Raw genomic sequence first — 15,591 nt, forward strand, 5'->3', positions numbered from 1 at the left:
CCAGCTCAGTTACCTTCTAGCAGCAGGAGTTATCTTGAGAAGTTAGGTGCTCAATAAGAATCTTTTAAAATTTATATTTCTTACTTTATTTAAAATGTGCATTGGTGTTTTGCTTGCATGTATGTCTGTGTGAGGATCTCCTGGGAGTGGAGTTACAGACAGTTATGAGTTGCCATGTTGGTGCTGGGAATATAAGCTTGGTCCTTTGGAAGAACATCCAGTGAGCCATCTCTCCAGCCCCAGCTCAAATAATTTTATAAAAATTCTATCTGTATTGGGTTGGAGAGATGGCATAACGGTTAAAAGTACATACTGCTCTTGCAGAGGACTTGAGTTCGATTCCCAGCATCCATGGTTGGACAGCTCACAACTGTCTCTTTATGTCCAGGGAACTCCAATTCCCCTGGCTCCCACAAGAAAACACACACACACACACACACACAGAGATATGATAAAATAAATCTTAAAAAAATCTTAAATATATATGCCAGGACTGATGGCACACATCTTTAATCCTAGCACAGAGGCAGATTGGTCTCTGTAAATTCAAATTTAGCTTGGTCTACATAGTAAATCCCAGGCCAGCCAGAGCTACATACTAAGAGTCTTTCTCAAAAAGCAAGCAAGCAAACAAACAAACAAAAAAAAACCCCAATATTGATGCTGATGCTGTGTGTGTGTGTGCCCATGGAAGCCAGAAGAGGGTGTCGGATCCCTTGGAGCTGGAGTCACAGGCAGTTGAGCTCTGATTGTTGTAGGCGCTGGGAACTGAACTTGGGTCCTCTGGAAGAGCAGCAAGTGTTGTTGGCTGCTCAGCCATCTTCCTAGCCCCTCAAATCTTTTTCTTTAGTGTCCATATATGGGACCCACAGATACTCACTTAAAGTCTCTCCAGCTGCTTTGTTGCTCTTAGATAAGATCCAGCCTCCTTGGGGTGGCTGACTAAAAAGCTTAAACTTGCCTGAATGTTGCTGGGTTCTCTTTTCCAGCAATATCTCACTGAAGGGACATGCAGGAGCAAACCACCAAACTGTTCCTCATGCTTAGTTCCCTTTCTGCAACTGTGTTGTATAATTGTACTTTTTAATTCTTCTCTTGCTTTTTCATTCCCCTTCTTTCTCTCTCTTTATTTTTTCTTTTTTGGTGGTGCTGGAGAACAAATCCAAAGCCTCAGCCATAGACATGCACTCTACCACCGAGCTACCTCACTAGCCCATCATCCTATTAAAAAATATTCTGAATTGTTTTAAAAAGAGAAACCATGCTTAAGTTAGTACAAAGGACAATTAATCTGAGACACTCGAGTAAGAGTTAGGATGTAGTAATTAATTAATCTGAGACACTCGAGTAAGAGTTAGGATGTAGTAATTAATTAATCTGAGACACTCGAGTAAGAGTTAGGATGTAGTAAGCACCTGGGGATGCATGGGGATAGGGAGTAGCAAGAACTGAGAAGTGACCTGTCTGCTGACATTAAAAACACTAAGATTCTTTCTTTTCCAAAGTAGATACAAATGTACTCTTGGCCAAAACCAGTATACTAAGATGTGTAAAGTAGAAAACAGCCTGACATGAACTGTATGCTTGCTGTAGTACTTAGGTTAACTGGGAGTTCTGGTATTGTTGTAGCATCTGGCCAGCATATAATAGTGCTTACATGCACACGTGGTCCACCTCTCTCTCTCTCTTTTTATTTTTAGTTTTTGGAAATGGGAACCCTATGTAAAGTAACATTTACTAGAACATTTGCTGAACATGCCATTTATCTGAAAATAAATTAATGAATAAATAATAATTGTTGCTATTGTCCTTCAAGCTCAGCAAAATTACATAGTTATTTGAAAACTCAAGCCCTACAGTTTTAACTTTATTTAATTAACTTAATATTTCTGGAATTAAATTAGGTATAATAATGAGTTAAATAGGTATAATTCTATTACGAATCAATCATGTTCTCATATATGCTAAAGTTATAGTTTAAACATTTTCTCTAGCAAGAAGTTGGTATTTCTAGCAAACTTATGAATTATGGTATTGTTTATTTCTATGACTAATGAATTAAAGCTAAAATAAGACTTTGTGGGCTGGGGAGATAGCTGTCAGTAAGCTACTTGAAGGGGCCAGTGTGTGATTCCTAGGATTCACATGTAAAAAAAGCCAGGCTTCTTGGCTTAGGCTCATAATCTTAGCACTTGGGTAATGATGGGAGATGGAGTGGGGAGGCAAAGAGAGATGGATCTCTGGGGCTCATTGGGCAGCTAGCCTAGCCTGCTTCTTGAGACTCTGTTCTTAAAAAAAAAAAAAAAGAAAGAAAGAAAGATAGATTGTGGCTGGAATCTCTCTCTCTCTCTCTCTCTCTCTCCTCATACACACACACACACACACACACAAACACACAAACACACAAACACACATACGGGAGGGGCAACAACACAAAGACTGCCTTGTGAATATGTCTATTTTAAAAACCACATTTTTCTACTTAGTTGTAGTTATAGTCAAAATTCCTGCCCTCTTTTTCTGTGGTCCAGGCTGGCTTTAAACTCAGTGATTCTCGGGTCTCAGCCTCCTGAGTGTTGGAATTACAAAAGAGAGCATCACACAGACAGTACCAACTTACCATGTTGTATTTACACAAATGTGAAGCAAGAAGTATTTAAAAATTCAATTTTATTTGCATATGTCTGTATATATGAGTGTGTGTAGTGTATGTGCATGGATGTGTGAGGGTGCTTACACCTCTGATAGTCATGTGGAGGCCAAAGGAGGTTGTTGGGTATAACATCAAGTTTTTTTAAAGCCTTTTTAAAATGATGGTTCTTAAACACTCTAACCTCCTTTTTAGCCCACCACCCACCAGAGGTAGTGGAAAAGAAGGGATACATGGGGCTGGTGGGCAGGGGTGGGGGGAACCTGTTTAGAAGGGTTCTTTGGAGCAAGTCCTATCTGTGTTGTCTGGAAATTGGCAGTTCAGTTCACAGGTTAGCAGTGGCAGCTTGACCCACTCACAAACACTTCACAGATACACCGGCAATCCAGTTCAGTAGAGTCGAGGTTGCAAACTTGAATCAGCAGTGGTGGCATGGCCTAGCAGACAGCCAGGCCTCATCCTCAGCACAAGTCAGCAGGAGGGACCAGCCCAGAATGTCAGTAATAAGTGAGTGGGGTATTGTCTGTGCTGTTACTTGTCTGTAAGGCTCGGCTACTCAGGCTGAGGCAGCAGGGCTTGCTAAGCTGGAAGTTAGCTGGTGGGTAGCGTGGACAATATCATGAGAAAATAAAACAAGGTAAAAAGATGTTTTGCCTTTAGTATTCCCCAAGCTGCTTGCTTTTGGCTTCAGTGCTGTAAACTTGGATCAAATTATCCTTAGAGAGAAAGTGAGGCTCTCACTTAGAACGTGTATGCCAGGTCGATACACAGGAGACAGTTTGTCCACACTGATTCTTAGGCATACAGACTACCTTTCACTAGAAAGTCTGACTTCAGTTCTAGGTTTTCCATAAAGGCTCCTATTGTGCTGAAGAATGTTAAGAAATTCCTAGTTTTTAGATTTTTTTTAATCATGAAAAGATGTTGAATATTGAAATGCAACTCTAAAATGTGCTTTTCCCTGTTTCCTCCTCTTCTTCCTCCTCCTTCTCTTCTTCCTCCTCCCCCTCCTCCTTCTCCTCTCTTTCTTCTTTTAAAAACAATTTTAATGGACTGGAAAGATGGTTAATCAGAGGTTAAGAGCACTGGCTGCTCTTTTAGAGGACCCAGGCTTAATTCCTAACACCCACATGGCAGCTCTCAACTCCAGTTCCAGGGGATCTGACACCCTCACACAGACATACATGCAGGGAAAACACCAACACACATAAACAAATAATTAAAAATGTGGTTTTCATGACAGGGTCTCTCTGTGTATCTCTCTGGCTGTCCCAGAACTCACTCTGTAGACAAGCTGGCCTCTAACTCAGATATCCACCTGCCTCTGCCTCTTGAGTGCTAGGATTAAAGCATGTTGACTGTGTACAGTGTGAGTGCCTGATGTTTACAGAGGCCAGCAGAAGGTGAAAGATCCCCTGGAATTGGAGTTACAAATGGTTCTGAGTCACTGTGTGGGTTCTAGAAACCAAACCTAGTTGCCCAGCAAAAGCAACAAGTGTTGTTAACTACTGAGCCATCATTTCTGTCCCTTATTAATGTTTTTGAAGGATTTTGTGACTCTAAAGGAAGAAAAAACAAAAATAAAAAAAGGGATGCTACAGACCATTATTTCTTACATTGTTTTTTCCCCTTTTCTTTCTTTTTTTCTTAAATGATGTTTAGGCTAGATGTGCCTTGTATGCTCATGTACTTGGAGGATAAGATGGGAGTATCACTTGAACCTAAGAGTTTGTGACCAACCTGGATCACATAGAGTGATCACATTTAAGAAAAGAGAAAGAGGGGCTGGAAAGTTGGCTTAGTGGTTAAGAGCACTGGCTGCTTTCCAAAGGACCTGGGTTCAATTCCCAGCTCCCACATGGCAGCTCACAACTATTTATAACTCCAGTTCCAGGAAATCTGACCATCACACACATATAAACAAGCAGGACACCTATGCACATAAAATAAAAACAAATCATTTTTAAAAAGAAAAGAGAAAGAATGAAAAGGAAAAATGCGTAAGTCAAGTTTATTTTAACCCTCACTGAGTGGAGAGGAGTTTCTGTAGACTCAGGTTTTGGAAGAGTTTGTGACAGTTTGGGGTTAGTCCTTCTGTACTCCATTCACTGTTGACAGTGCAAAATACATGCTGCATTTCCCCCATACATGCTCTTGCCATGTTGCCTAGACTAGCTTCTAACATGTGGACCCAAGCAGTTCTGCCTCCAGATTTTCTTTATAGACTATCTGCATGCACCGTTGTGTGTAGGTGGATCTGTTTGTATCTTAAACTGAAGCTCTTGGACATAAGATAAAAGTATATGCATATAATAAGTATACAGTGATGACTTGGCTGCAGTGTGGTGTGTGGCTTCTCTCCATGTTAGGAAGAAATACATGCTTCTTTCAATTTACTGCTTAATTATAGAATAGATAAGAACCCTGTCTTAGGCTATTCGAATTATGTACTTACTGACTTATTTTTAAATGATTTTATTTATGTCTGTATGTCTTTGCAAGCATATGCCATACCTGTGTGTGTGCATGCTCTTGGAAGTCAGCTGGAGTTACAGGCAGTTGTGAGCTGCTTGATATGGGTGCTGAGAACTGAACTCAGGTCCTCTGGGACAACAGCAAGCATTCCTAACCACTGGACCATCTCTCTAGACCCTATTTACTTTTTTTTTTTTTTTCCGAGACAGGGTTTCTCTATATAGCCCTGGCTGTTCTGGAACTCACTTTGAAGACCAGGCTGGCCTCGAACTCAGAAATCCGCCTGCCTCTGCCTCCCGAGTGCTGGGATTAAAGTCGTGTGCCACCACGCCCGGCTATTTACTTACTTTTAATTAATTAATTAACTAGTTATTTAATTAATTTGTGAGTGTGTGTGTGTGTATGCAGGTGACAGAGGAGCTAGAGGTATTGGTGGTTGTGAGCCACCAAAGCTGATGTGGTGCTAGAAATTGAACTCAGGTCTGCTGGAAGAGCAGTATGTTCCCTTAACCACTGAGCCATCTCTCCAGCCCTCTTGTTAGATTGTTCTATTTTTTTAAAGCATTTTTATTAGATATTTTCTTTATATACATTTCAAATACTATCCCCAAAGTTCCCTATACACTCCCTCTGCCCTGCTTCCCTACCCACCCACTCCTGCTTCTTGGCCCTGGATTCCCCTGTACTGGGGCATATAAAGTTTGCAATACCAAGGGGCCTCTCTTTCCAGTGATGGCCGACTAGGCCATTTTCTGCTACATATGCAGCTAGAGATACGAATTCTGGGGATACTGGTTAGTTCATATTGTTGTTCCACCTATAGGGTTGCAGACCCCTTCAGCTCCTTGGGTGCTTTCTCTAGCTTCTCCATTGGGGGCCCTGTGTTCCATCCTATAGATGACTGTGAGCATCCACTTCTGTATTTGCCAGGCACTGGCATAGCCTCATATGAGACAGCTTTAACAGGGTCCCTTCAGCAAAATCTTTCTGGCATATGCAATAGTGTCTGGGTTTGGTGGCTGATTATGGGATGGATCCCTGGGTGGGGTAGTCTCTGGATAGTCCATCCTTTCGTCTTAGCTCCAAACTTTGTAACTCCTTCCATGGGTATTTTGTTCCCTATTCTAAGGAGGAATGAAGTATCCACCCATTGGTCTTCCGTCTTCTTGAATTTCTTGTGTTTTGGAAATTGTATCTTGGGTGTTCTATGTTTCTGGGCTAATATCCACTTATCAGTGAGTGCATATCTAATGACTTCTTTTGTGATTGGGCTACCTCACTAAGGATGATATCCTCCAGATACATCTATTTGTCCAAGAATTTCATAAATCCATTGTTTTTAATAGCTGAGTAGTACTCCATTGTGTAAATGTACCACATTTTCTGTATCCATTCCTCTGTTGAGGGAAATCTGGGTTCCTTCCAGCTTCTGGCTATTATAAATAAGGCTGCTATGAACATAGTGGAGCATGTGTTCTTATTACCAGTTGGAATTTCTTCTGGGTATATGCCCAGGAGAGGTATTGCTGGATCTTCTGGTAGTATTATGTCCAATTTTCTGAGGAACCCCCAGACTGATTTCCAGAGTGGTTGTACAAGCTTGCAATCCCACCAGCAGTGGAGGAGTGTTCCTCTTTCTCCACATCTTCACTAGTATCTGCTGTCACCTGAATTTTTGATCTTAGCCATTCTGACTGGTGTGAGATGGAATCTCAGGGTTGTTTTGATTTGCATTTCCCTGATGATTAAGGATGTTGAACATTTTTTTCAGGTGCTTCTCAGCCATTCAGTATTCCTCAGTTGAGAATTCTTTGTTTAGCTCTGAACCCCATTTTTAATGGGGTTATTTGAATTTCTGGAGTCCAGCTTCTTGAGCTCTTTGTATATATTGGATATTAGTCCCCTATCAGATTTAGGATTGGTAAAGATCCTTTCCCCATCTGTTGGTGGCCTTTTTGTCTTATTGACAGTGTCTTTGCCTTACAGAAGCTTTGCAATTTTATGGAGATCCCATTTGTCAATTCTTGATCTTACAGTGCAAGCCATTGCTGTTCTGTTTAGGAATTTGCCCCATTTTTTATGCCCACTCTAGCCCACTTTAGCTTCCGAATAAATGACATGTAGACCTAATACATCTATTAACAAGCTATAGGTACCATGCTGGACAGATACTCATCTATTGTAACCCTCTAGGACTGCCTACTTCCCAGTCCTTTACCTGAATCTGAGTCAAGCCTTGGCTTGCTCTGTTCCATGTGTGTCCTCATGACTGCTCTCTCATAGCGCCCTCATGGCAAATCCTTCTGGTCCTTCTCCTCTTTTCCTCTCTTCTTCTTCTCCTCTCTTTTTTGCCAGTGACTCTTTCCCTCACTACTGAGATTGGAAGTCCCACTCTGTTCTCTTCTGCCCAGTCATAGGCTGAATCAGCTCTTTATTAACCAATCAGAGGTGATGGAAAATAATTTTTACACATTCTCCATGCTCTAAATAGCTGACAATGCCAATGCCAAAATGACAAAACCATCCTGCAACAAATGGTCTTCATTGAATGTGTCGCCCCCATTTCATTTCTCCATTTGACTGAGTACTTGGATTGAGTCTATCTTTTGACTGTTGGAAATTCTAATCCCTGATTTTGAGTCAGAATTGTTGGAGCAATGGAAATGAAATGTTTAAATTTTTGAGGAGTTGCCATATTGTTTTTTAAATAGCATCTGTACCATTTTATATTCCCAGAAGCATTCACAAAGATTTAATTTTCTACATTAACATAGTCTAGATTATTTGTCTGTGCTCCTATAACAAAATATTGGCTACATTATAAAGAACTGGAGTTTATTTCCTGCAAGGTCCAGGGATTAGGAAGTTGAAGATCAAATCACAATGTGACAAGAGCTTTCTTGTTCTGCAATCCATGATAGACAACAAGAAAGGAGGGAGAAAGAAGAGAGGAGAGAAGCTAAGGAGTGGAATGGGAAAGGAAGCTAATGGCAGAGAGGCAGGAAATGACTTTAATCCATTCAGAAGTGGTGAGCCTCTAAACTCAAGTGGTGGCAGTGCAGATGGAAGGGAAATGGGGACATGTTTTAGAGTGTTTAGTAAATAGAATGAGGAAGCATTTGTCGTCATCTAGAACTTTGGACATGCCTTGTTGTAAACTGAATGAGTTGGAAGTTGGAATGATAAACTTGGTGGAGGGAAGGGGGCGAGGGGGGACCTTGGAGAGAGGGGGAGGAAAGGAGAAAGAGGGAAGGAGAGAGAGAGAGAGAGAGAGAGAGAGAGAGAGAGAGAGAGAGAGAGAGAGAGATATCAGGAATCAACTGACAGCAATGAATCAGTGAGAAACTGTAGGTGGCATTCCCTGAAGGGATGGATTTTGATGGATCAGTAATGGAAAGGAAAGCTATCAGTCAAGTCCAGGTTACAGGGAACATTATGTAAGCTAGTGTGTAGAACTGTCGACAACAAGCTCATTTCATAGGTGTGAGAAGGAATGTGAACGATAGACTGTAGAAAAATACACACATATACACATTAAATGTAGTACATAAACTTTTATGAAATTTTAGGTTAAAGGAAGTAGCAAAGACATTTGGGGACAGATGGAGACATTTGAATATGGAACAGACACTAGATGATTATAGTGAATTTGGTTATTTTTGAGGATATTAAAATAGCTTGAGATGATATAGGAGTTTGTCCTTATTTTTAGGAGATGAATGTTGCAGTATTGAGGTCATTGTGCCTGACTTACATAGCAGGGAGGATAGAAACAAATGGCAGTCTTAACAGTTCTTCTGTCTCGGTGGTGAGCACAGGGCGCTGCTGAGCTCTCAACTCTTCTCTGTGTTTGAAAGTTTCTTAATTGAAGAAAATGGAAAAGATGAGCTATGAGTAGGAAGTTTCTAGTTGCACTGGGGAGCAGATTATAGCTCGTGGTTATTTGAGGAGTAGCGTGGGAAAGGTGACCATAGGCAAAAAGGCAGGAGGTGAGTCTGGAGTCCCTCAGATAGCTGAGCCATAGGACCATGAAAAAGTTTAAAGTGATGACCTCTGGGCAACAAGTGGTTTATCACTCAAAGCATAACCATGGAAAATAGTACTGGTTAATATACTGGAATAATAACTAGAAGAGGTTTTGGAAGTAAATAAGTGACTTGATAACCTTTTGTTGAGCAGTGGTGGAGATAAACTTTTATTTATCTTGCTTTGCAGATGCTAGGCAAGCCTGTTACTATTGAGCTACATCTCCCTGTCTCTAATTTATTATTTTTGTCATTTTTACTAATTGTTATTGAGGTTGTGCTGTGGTATATGTATAGAGGCTAGAAGATAGCTCTGGGGAGTCAGTTCTCTCTCCTTCCACCATTAAATGGGTTCCAGAGACTGAACTCAGGCTGTCAGCCTTCCATGGTAAGCACCTTCACCCACTGGGCTGTCCTACCAGCCCTCCTTAGCTATTGAGGCAGGGTCTCAAAGTGTAGCTGAGACTGACCTTGAATTAAAAAAACCTTCCAAATGGCTACAATATCTAAAATATTCAATTCCTTTTACTTATTTTTTGAAATTTATTTTCTGGGCTAGAAAGATGGGTCAGTGATTAAGAACATTTGCTGCTCTTTCAGAAGACCCAAGTTTGAATTCCAGCACCCACATCAGATTGTTCCTAACCACCTGTAACTTGAGTTCCAGGAGGTTAGAGGCCTTCTGTGGTCACCTGTACTCGGATCTGAAAATGCCCCACACTTTTAGTAAAAATAAAGTCATTTAAAGCTATTTTTAAAAAAAAGATAAGCCCTCACTGTTTAGCTGAGGAGGACTATGAACTCTTGATCTCCCTGACTCCACCTTTTTGAGTATTGAGATACGAATGTGTGCCACTACCCATGGTGGAAATTCAATTTTTTCCCTTGAGACAAGGCTTCACTATATAGCCATGGCTGTCTTGGAATTCACATTGTAGACCAGGCTGACCTCAAACTCATGGAGATCTGTCTGCCTCTGCCTTCCAAGTGCTGGGATTAAAGGGGTGAGCCACCATACCTGTCTGGAGATGCACTTCTTGATACATTTTTTTGTACAAGTCTCTCAGTTTTTGATAGTATTCTACCAATAAAAAACTTCACCTAAAAATGGAAGGCATTTTTGAAAATGTTAAAATGCAATTATTAAAGTTATAAATTTGTAACTGACAACTATAACTTAAAAAATGATTTCACAAGAAAACCAATGGTGGGTGTGGTAACCCATACCTGTAATCCTAGCAATCAGAAGACGGATGCAAGAGCTGTTAGAGTTACAGATCTCATTGGGCTATATAGTGAGGATTTGTCTCAAAACAAACAAATGCCTATCAAAATAATAATAATATTTAGTCTGTACACATGTACATGATATCAGAGCAATACAGTGAGCTTGTTTTGCTGCTCAAAGGGCACTGCAGCTACCCAAGGACAAAAGTGGCTGCTATGTGTGATCATGAGTTACTACCTTGTAAGCCACCAGCCCCTCAGTCCCAACTGGTTGTACTTCAAGATGAATGCAGGCTCTTTGGGTTTGTGGACTATCAACCCATTTCTCCAGTAGCTCCCTGAATTTCTTTCCAGAGTGGCAACAGTGGGCTCTCTTTCAGATTTCCTATGGATATTACTAATAGGAACTTTGCTGGGACTAGGGATGGAGGATAGTTGGTAGAGTATGTGCCTAGCATGCATGAAGTGCTGGATCAGATACCTATACTCTGTAAACTGGGTGTGGTGGCACATGCTTCTACTCCCAGCACGCAGGAGGTGGTGGGAGGAGGATCAGAAGTTCAAGGTCATCCTCTGCTATCTAGTCAGTTTTAGGTCACCTGGGACCTTTCTCATATGTCATATACTTCAACCAATTTCTCTGTCTCTCTGTCTCTGTCTCTGTCTCTGTCTCTCTCTCTTTGTGTGTGTGTGTGTGTATAGGTCAGGAGTCAATATCAGGTGTCTTCCTCCATTGCTGTCCACTTTTGTGAGCTTGGAGCTCTCTGATTCAGCTAGACTGCTCGTGAGCAAGCCTTTGGGAGTGTCCTGTCTCAGCCTCCAGAGCCCTGAAAATACAAGAATTGGTGATGGCCTGAGCTTTTATATGGGTTTTGGGGATAGAACTCAGGTCCACATGCTCTTCAGTGAACTTTGCAGACTAAGCCATCTCCCCAGCCTCCTCCATCATTGAATTTCATTGGAGTGGACTACAAATGCACAGACATGAGCCAGACAAGCATGTTCACTAAGTAAGTTACTCTAATAAGGAGAGTAACCTAAAGGTCCACATGTAGGGGTGGGTCTTACTGATTTTGGTAAAGACCTCTACTTGAATATCAAGCAGTCACAAAAGTATCTAATGTAATAACTTTGAAAAGGAAGAATACTTACAAGTTATTTTTGAGTGAAAGGCTAAAGCACAATATCAAGAGTAACTAGTTCTGGGTGGAGAAGGCAGAGATATTTAGGCGATTTTAAGCTAATTTAAACTCTCCCATTTTCTTTGCCCTGCTTCTGGGAATGGATGATTTTGATGTCTGGAAAGAGTATCTGCTCTTGTTTTATAAAACCAAATTAAACAAGTGACCTTGAAAGTTGTTCGAAGTGCTTTTAACAGGGGCTGAGTCTGCTTCCAAGCAGAAACTGTAAGGGATAATAGAAGGTCCTAGTAAGGACTGAGTAAAGAACTTGAGCTGATGATTAATAACTGAAAACAGGTGGCAAGCAAACACATGGAGCATTAGTGAGACTCACATGTAATCAGAGAAATGTAAATTTAAGTACTGAAGCAACATTCATGTTTTGTTTATAAAATTAGCAAGCTTTTTATTGCCATGTTATAGTAAAATTTAATTATGTTAATAAATTCTGTTGTATTCCTCTGGTGCTGCTAAAGATGGGAGATTATGCTGCAATCTGGAAAAGTACATTTACCTGAAGGAACTATAGGTTATAGTTCTTATGTTATGAATGCTAATAGTCAGATGGAGGGAGTGACAGAGGAACAGGATTCAAGTCATTAAGACCTGTGTTCCATCCAGTTCAATCCCTAAATAAACTCTGACCTTGGGTGAGCTGCTGAACTTCACCAAGCCTTGGTTTCTCTAGTTCTAAGAATGAGCTGGAACCAGACCCCACTACTTACCAGTAACTACTCGAGTGAGTGAACCATGACGTGAACTGCCACGTACAAAAGGGTGTGGACAAAGACAGCCTGGAGGAAAACACGGCCACAAGATTAGTGGTTACATTAGAATAGGGAGAATGAGTATCACAAACATCCCATGTTTTCTGTTGACTTTTAACTTAGTATTCCTTCCTGTGACTTCTACCTAAGGTGTGGGGGGGAGGTATGAGGTCTCATCCCATGTTTGGTGGTTTTATCTTTGTGATAAACTATGCTCAGACCTTATCCTTCTCTTCCTTTCTGGGTGTCCTGTCGTATGCATTGCTTTGCAAACTTTGAGACCTGATTACATAGCTGTATCAGTGTAAAAAGTCGAGCCTTGATGATGCCCCCTTTTATAAGGGGGATCTCATTTCTACTCTGTCACGGAGCTGTGCATCTCGATGCCCCTTCTTTACTCATCAGAACACTCTGAAGCCAGTCTCACCCCTCGCTACTCCTGCATCAGCTCTGTCAGCACATCTTAGTGAAACTGCCTTCAAATTGTAACTGAGACCTCTCATTCTGTCCATGTCCCCTGTACCCCTTCTGGGCGTGGCCACTGTACATAATACTGCAGCCACCTCTGGCACTTGTCTCTGAGCACCTTTCCCTTTCCAGTGTCTTCTCAGCACAGTGGCAGATGAAAAGATGAGCAGGTCACCACAATGCTTAGCACTTTCCAGTGGTTTTCCACTGTATCCAGAGGAAAGGACTCAGCTCCTCACACAGCAGCTCACAGCCATCTGCTCTTTAGCCTGCTGTTCTGCACTTCTGTTCTCTCTGTCTGAAAACTTTCTGGAGATATTTACAGATTGGCTCTTCCCGTCTGACAGTCTGTCCCTGTCATCTTGTCACCGAGGTGGGCATTTTCATTGGGATTCTTCATATCTCTTAATTACCCCCCACCCCGTACTTAAGGTCCTACTGTACATGTTGGCAAATATGTAGACATTTATATATATATCTAGTAAAAATAGCTGTGAGGCAGGAATTTTATCTGTTTGTCTCTTTGCTATGGCCTTGAATGTGTAGAGCCTAGTAAGTTCTCAGTAATGCTTATTGATTGCTTCACTATTCCATGGAAGTGGGCTTTAATCTCACACTTGTTTAAAGCCCCCCAAAGGATGCACAGGTGGGTTATATGCCTCTTGCTCACTTTCAGTCCGCCTCAAGAACAGAGCAAGATCATGAGCAGGCCTACTACTAATAGATAGATGGCATTTCTTGTTGAGCTAGGATGGCCCCCAAACTACATTAGATAGAAAGTAGCTGGAAGTCTCCATTTAGATCTGTGTTGGCTTTTTGTAGTATATGAACTCTGTATTTAAGATCAAAATTAGGGGCTTCAGAGATTACTCAGTAGGGAGATATCTCAGTGACAAAAATGACAAGAGGTTGGTACAAACAAGAGGATCTGAATTTGGATCCCCAGCAACACATAATAGCCAGGGGCAGCAGTATATCTATATCTCCTGCAGTGGTGTATGTGGGGGTAGGGGGCGGTGGGCAGAGACAGGCAGATTCTGGGGGCTTGCTTGTCAATCTATTTGAAACAGTGAGCTCTAGGTTTGCTAAGAGAACTTGTCTCAAAAAATAAGTTGTCAGAGCTGATAGTGATATCCTCCCTCCCTCCCTCCCTCCCTCCCTCCCTCCCTCCCTCCCTCCCTCTCTCCCTCCCTCCCTCCCTCCCTCCCTCCCTCCCTATTTCTCTGTTTCTCTCACAAACATGTATGCATCCTTACCTACACACAAAATGTTTGGTGCCATGAGTTTGGTGCCATGAGTTTTTCAGCAAGAGGGAGTGTGCCAGAGCAGCCCCTTCCATTCTTAGCTTGCTTTTGTCAGATCTATTCTTTGCACTTCTTCAGGGAGTTAACATGGCATGTGATTTATAAAGGAGACCAAGGAGGACTCTTTCAGGTTCTTCCTCATTTAGCTTTCTGCTTTAGCCAGGCAGGATGGTCCATGCCCGGAGTCTGTGCATTGAGATTGAAAGGCAGCTTGGTCTATGTTGGAGATAGTGAGACCTGTCTCACAGCAGACAGATGGATGGGTGGATGCTCGGAGAAAAAAAAAGAAAACCCCCAAAAAACTTCTAGTTAGCTTATTAGATTTTTGTTTTGAGTTAATAATTAAAGTGATTTTCTTTCCTTTGTCTTTTTCAGAGGCACTAATTGCAGAACTTCATAAGAAGATCAAAGACGCATTTGAAGTGTTCGACCATGAATCGAATAATACAGTAGATGTGAGGTTTGGAAATATTCATATTTATAATTCTATAAATATTTATAATTCTAAATTGTGGATACAATTCATAAAGAGAAGGGGATGTTCTCTCCTTTTTTTGCACTATACTAAGTTTGGTGTGCTATTTATTTATTTTCTTATACTCTATGTTTTTGCTAACTACCACTTCAAGATAAATTCTGTTTCCTATTCTTTGTAGTCTAGTGGAGAGACTATATTTTCATTGTACTGAACTGAGTAAGATGAACTTCATTATAGCTTTAGTGATGCCACATGTTTGGTACTCAGTAAATCTCTATTTAGTGAGCAAATGGAATTTGCATTTTAAAATACACAAGTATGAACTGGGGAGATGACTCAGTTTGTCAGAGTGCTTGCCATGCAGGCATGAGAGCTCAAGTTTGGATCCATTGCTGATGTAAGAGCTGCATGGCTACACAAACCTCTGCCCCAGCACTGGAGGGCAGAGACAAGCAGATCCCAGGAAGTCATTGCTTAGTCAGTCTAGCTGAACAGCAGGCTTCAAGTGCAGAGAGAGACCCCACTGTAGCAAGGGAATAAAGAAACCATAGAAGAAGAGACCTGCTGTCCTCTCCTGATCTCTGATTGCATGTACCTGTGCACACACAGACACACCACAGATTCTGTAATGCTATAGTACACACACATACACATACTATTAAAAAATATAAAAAGTAAACAGATGTGTATTATCAAGCTACATGTTACAAAGAATAGTTATGTTTATAGAGTGATACACTTCCCAAGTAAGATAAAAATGGGCTAAACAGAACATGAGAAATGGAAAGACGTGATAAATATTGGGAGAGCTGGGGTAGAATACAGGTGTGGCCGAGCACACCTGTAAGGGTAACACTTAAGTCCTAGAGACAGGAAAATTATGAATTTGAAGGCAGCCTTGCCTATGTATTTTGGGGTGTTGGTGGAAGGTAGAGGAAATCACACAGGAGACTAGCAGAAATTGTGGGATTTGTGCCAAATTCAGTATAGGAAATCCAGGAGTCCATTCTCCCAGG

General features: G+C 41.3%; 1 protein-coding gene across 1 annotated transcript in view; it reads left to right on the forward strand.

The window, feature by feature from the left end:
* The window catches only part of Efcab2 (EF-hand calcium binding domain 2), a 78,496-nt gene that overhangs the window by 16,912 nt on the left and 45,993 nt on the right, over positions 1 to 15,591 (forward strand). The window contains exon 2 of the mRNA NM_026626.3: positions 14,473 to 14,557. Within this exon, the coding sequence (NP_080902.1) occupies positions 14,473 to 14,557 (85 nt within the window). The remainder of the gene's footprint in view (positions 1 to 14,472; positions 14,558 to 15,591) is intronic.

Source organism: Mus musculus, chromosome 1 (genome assembly GCF_000001635.26).
Source record: "Mus musculus strain C57BL/6J chromosome 1, GRCm38.p6 C57BL/6J".
Taxonomy (NCBI): Eukaryota; Metazoa; Chordata; class Mammalia; order Rodentia; family Muridae; genus Mus; species Mus musculus.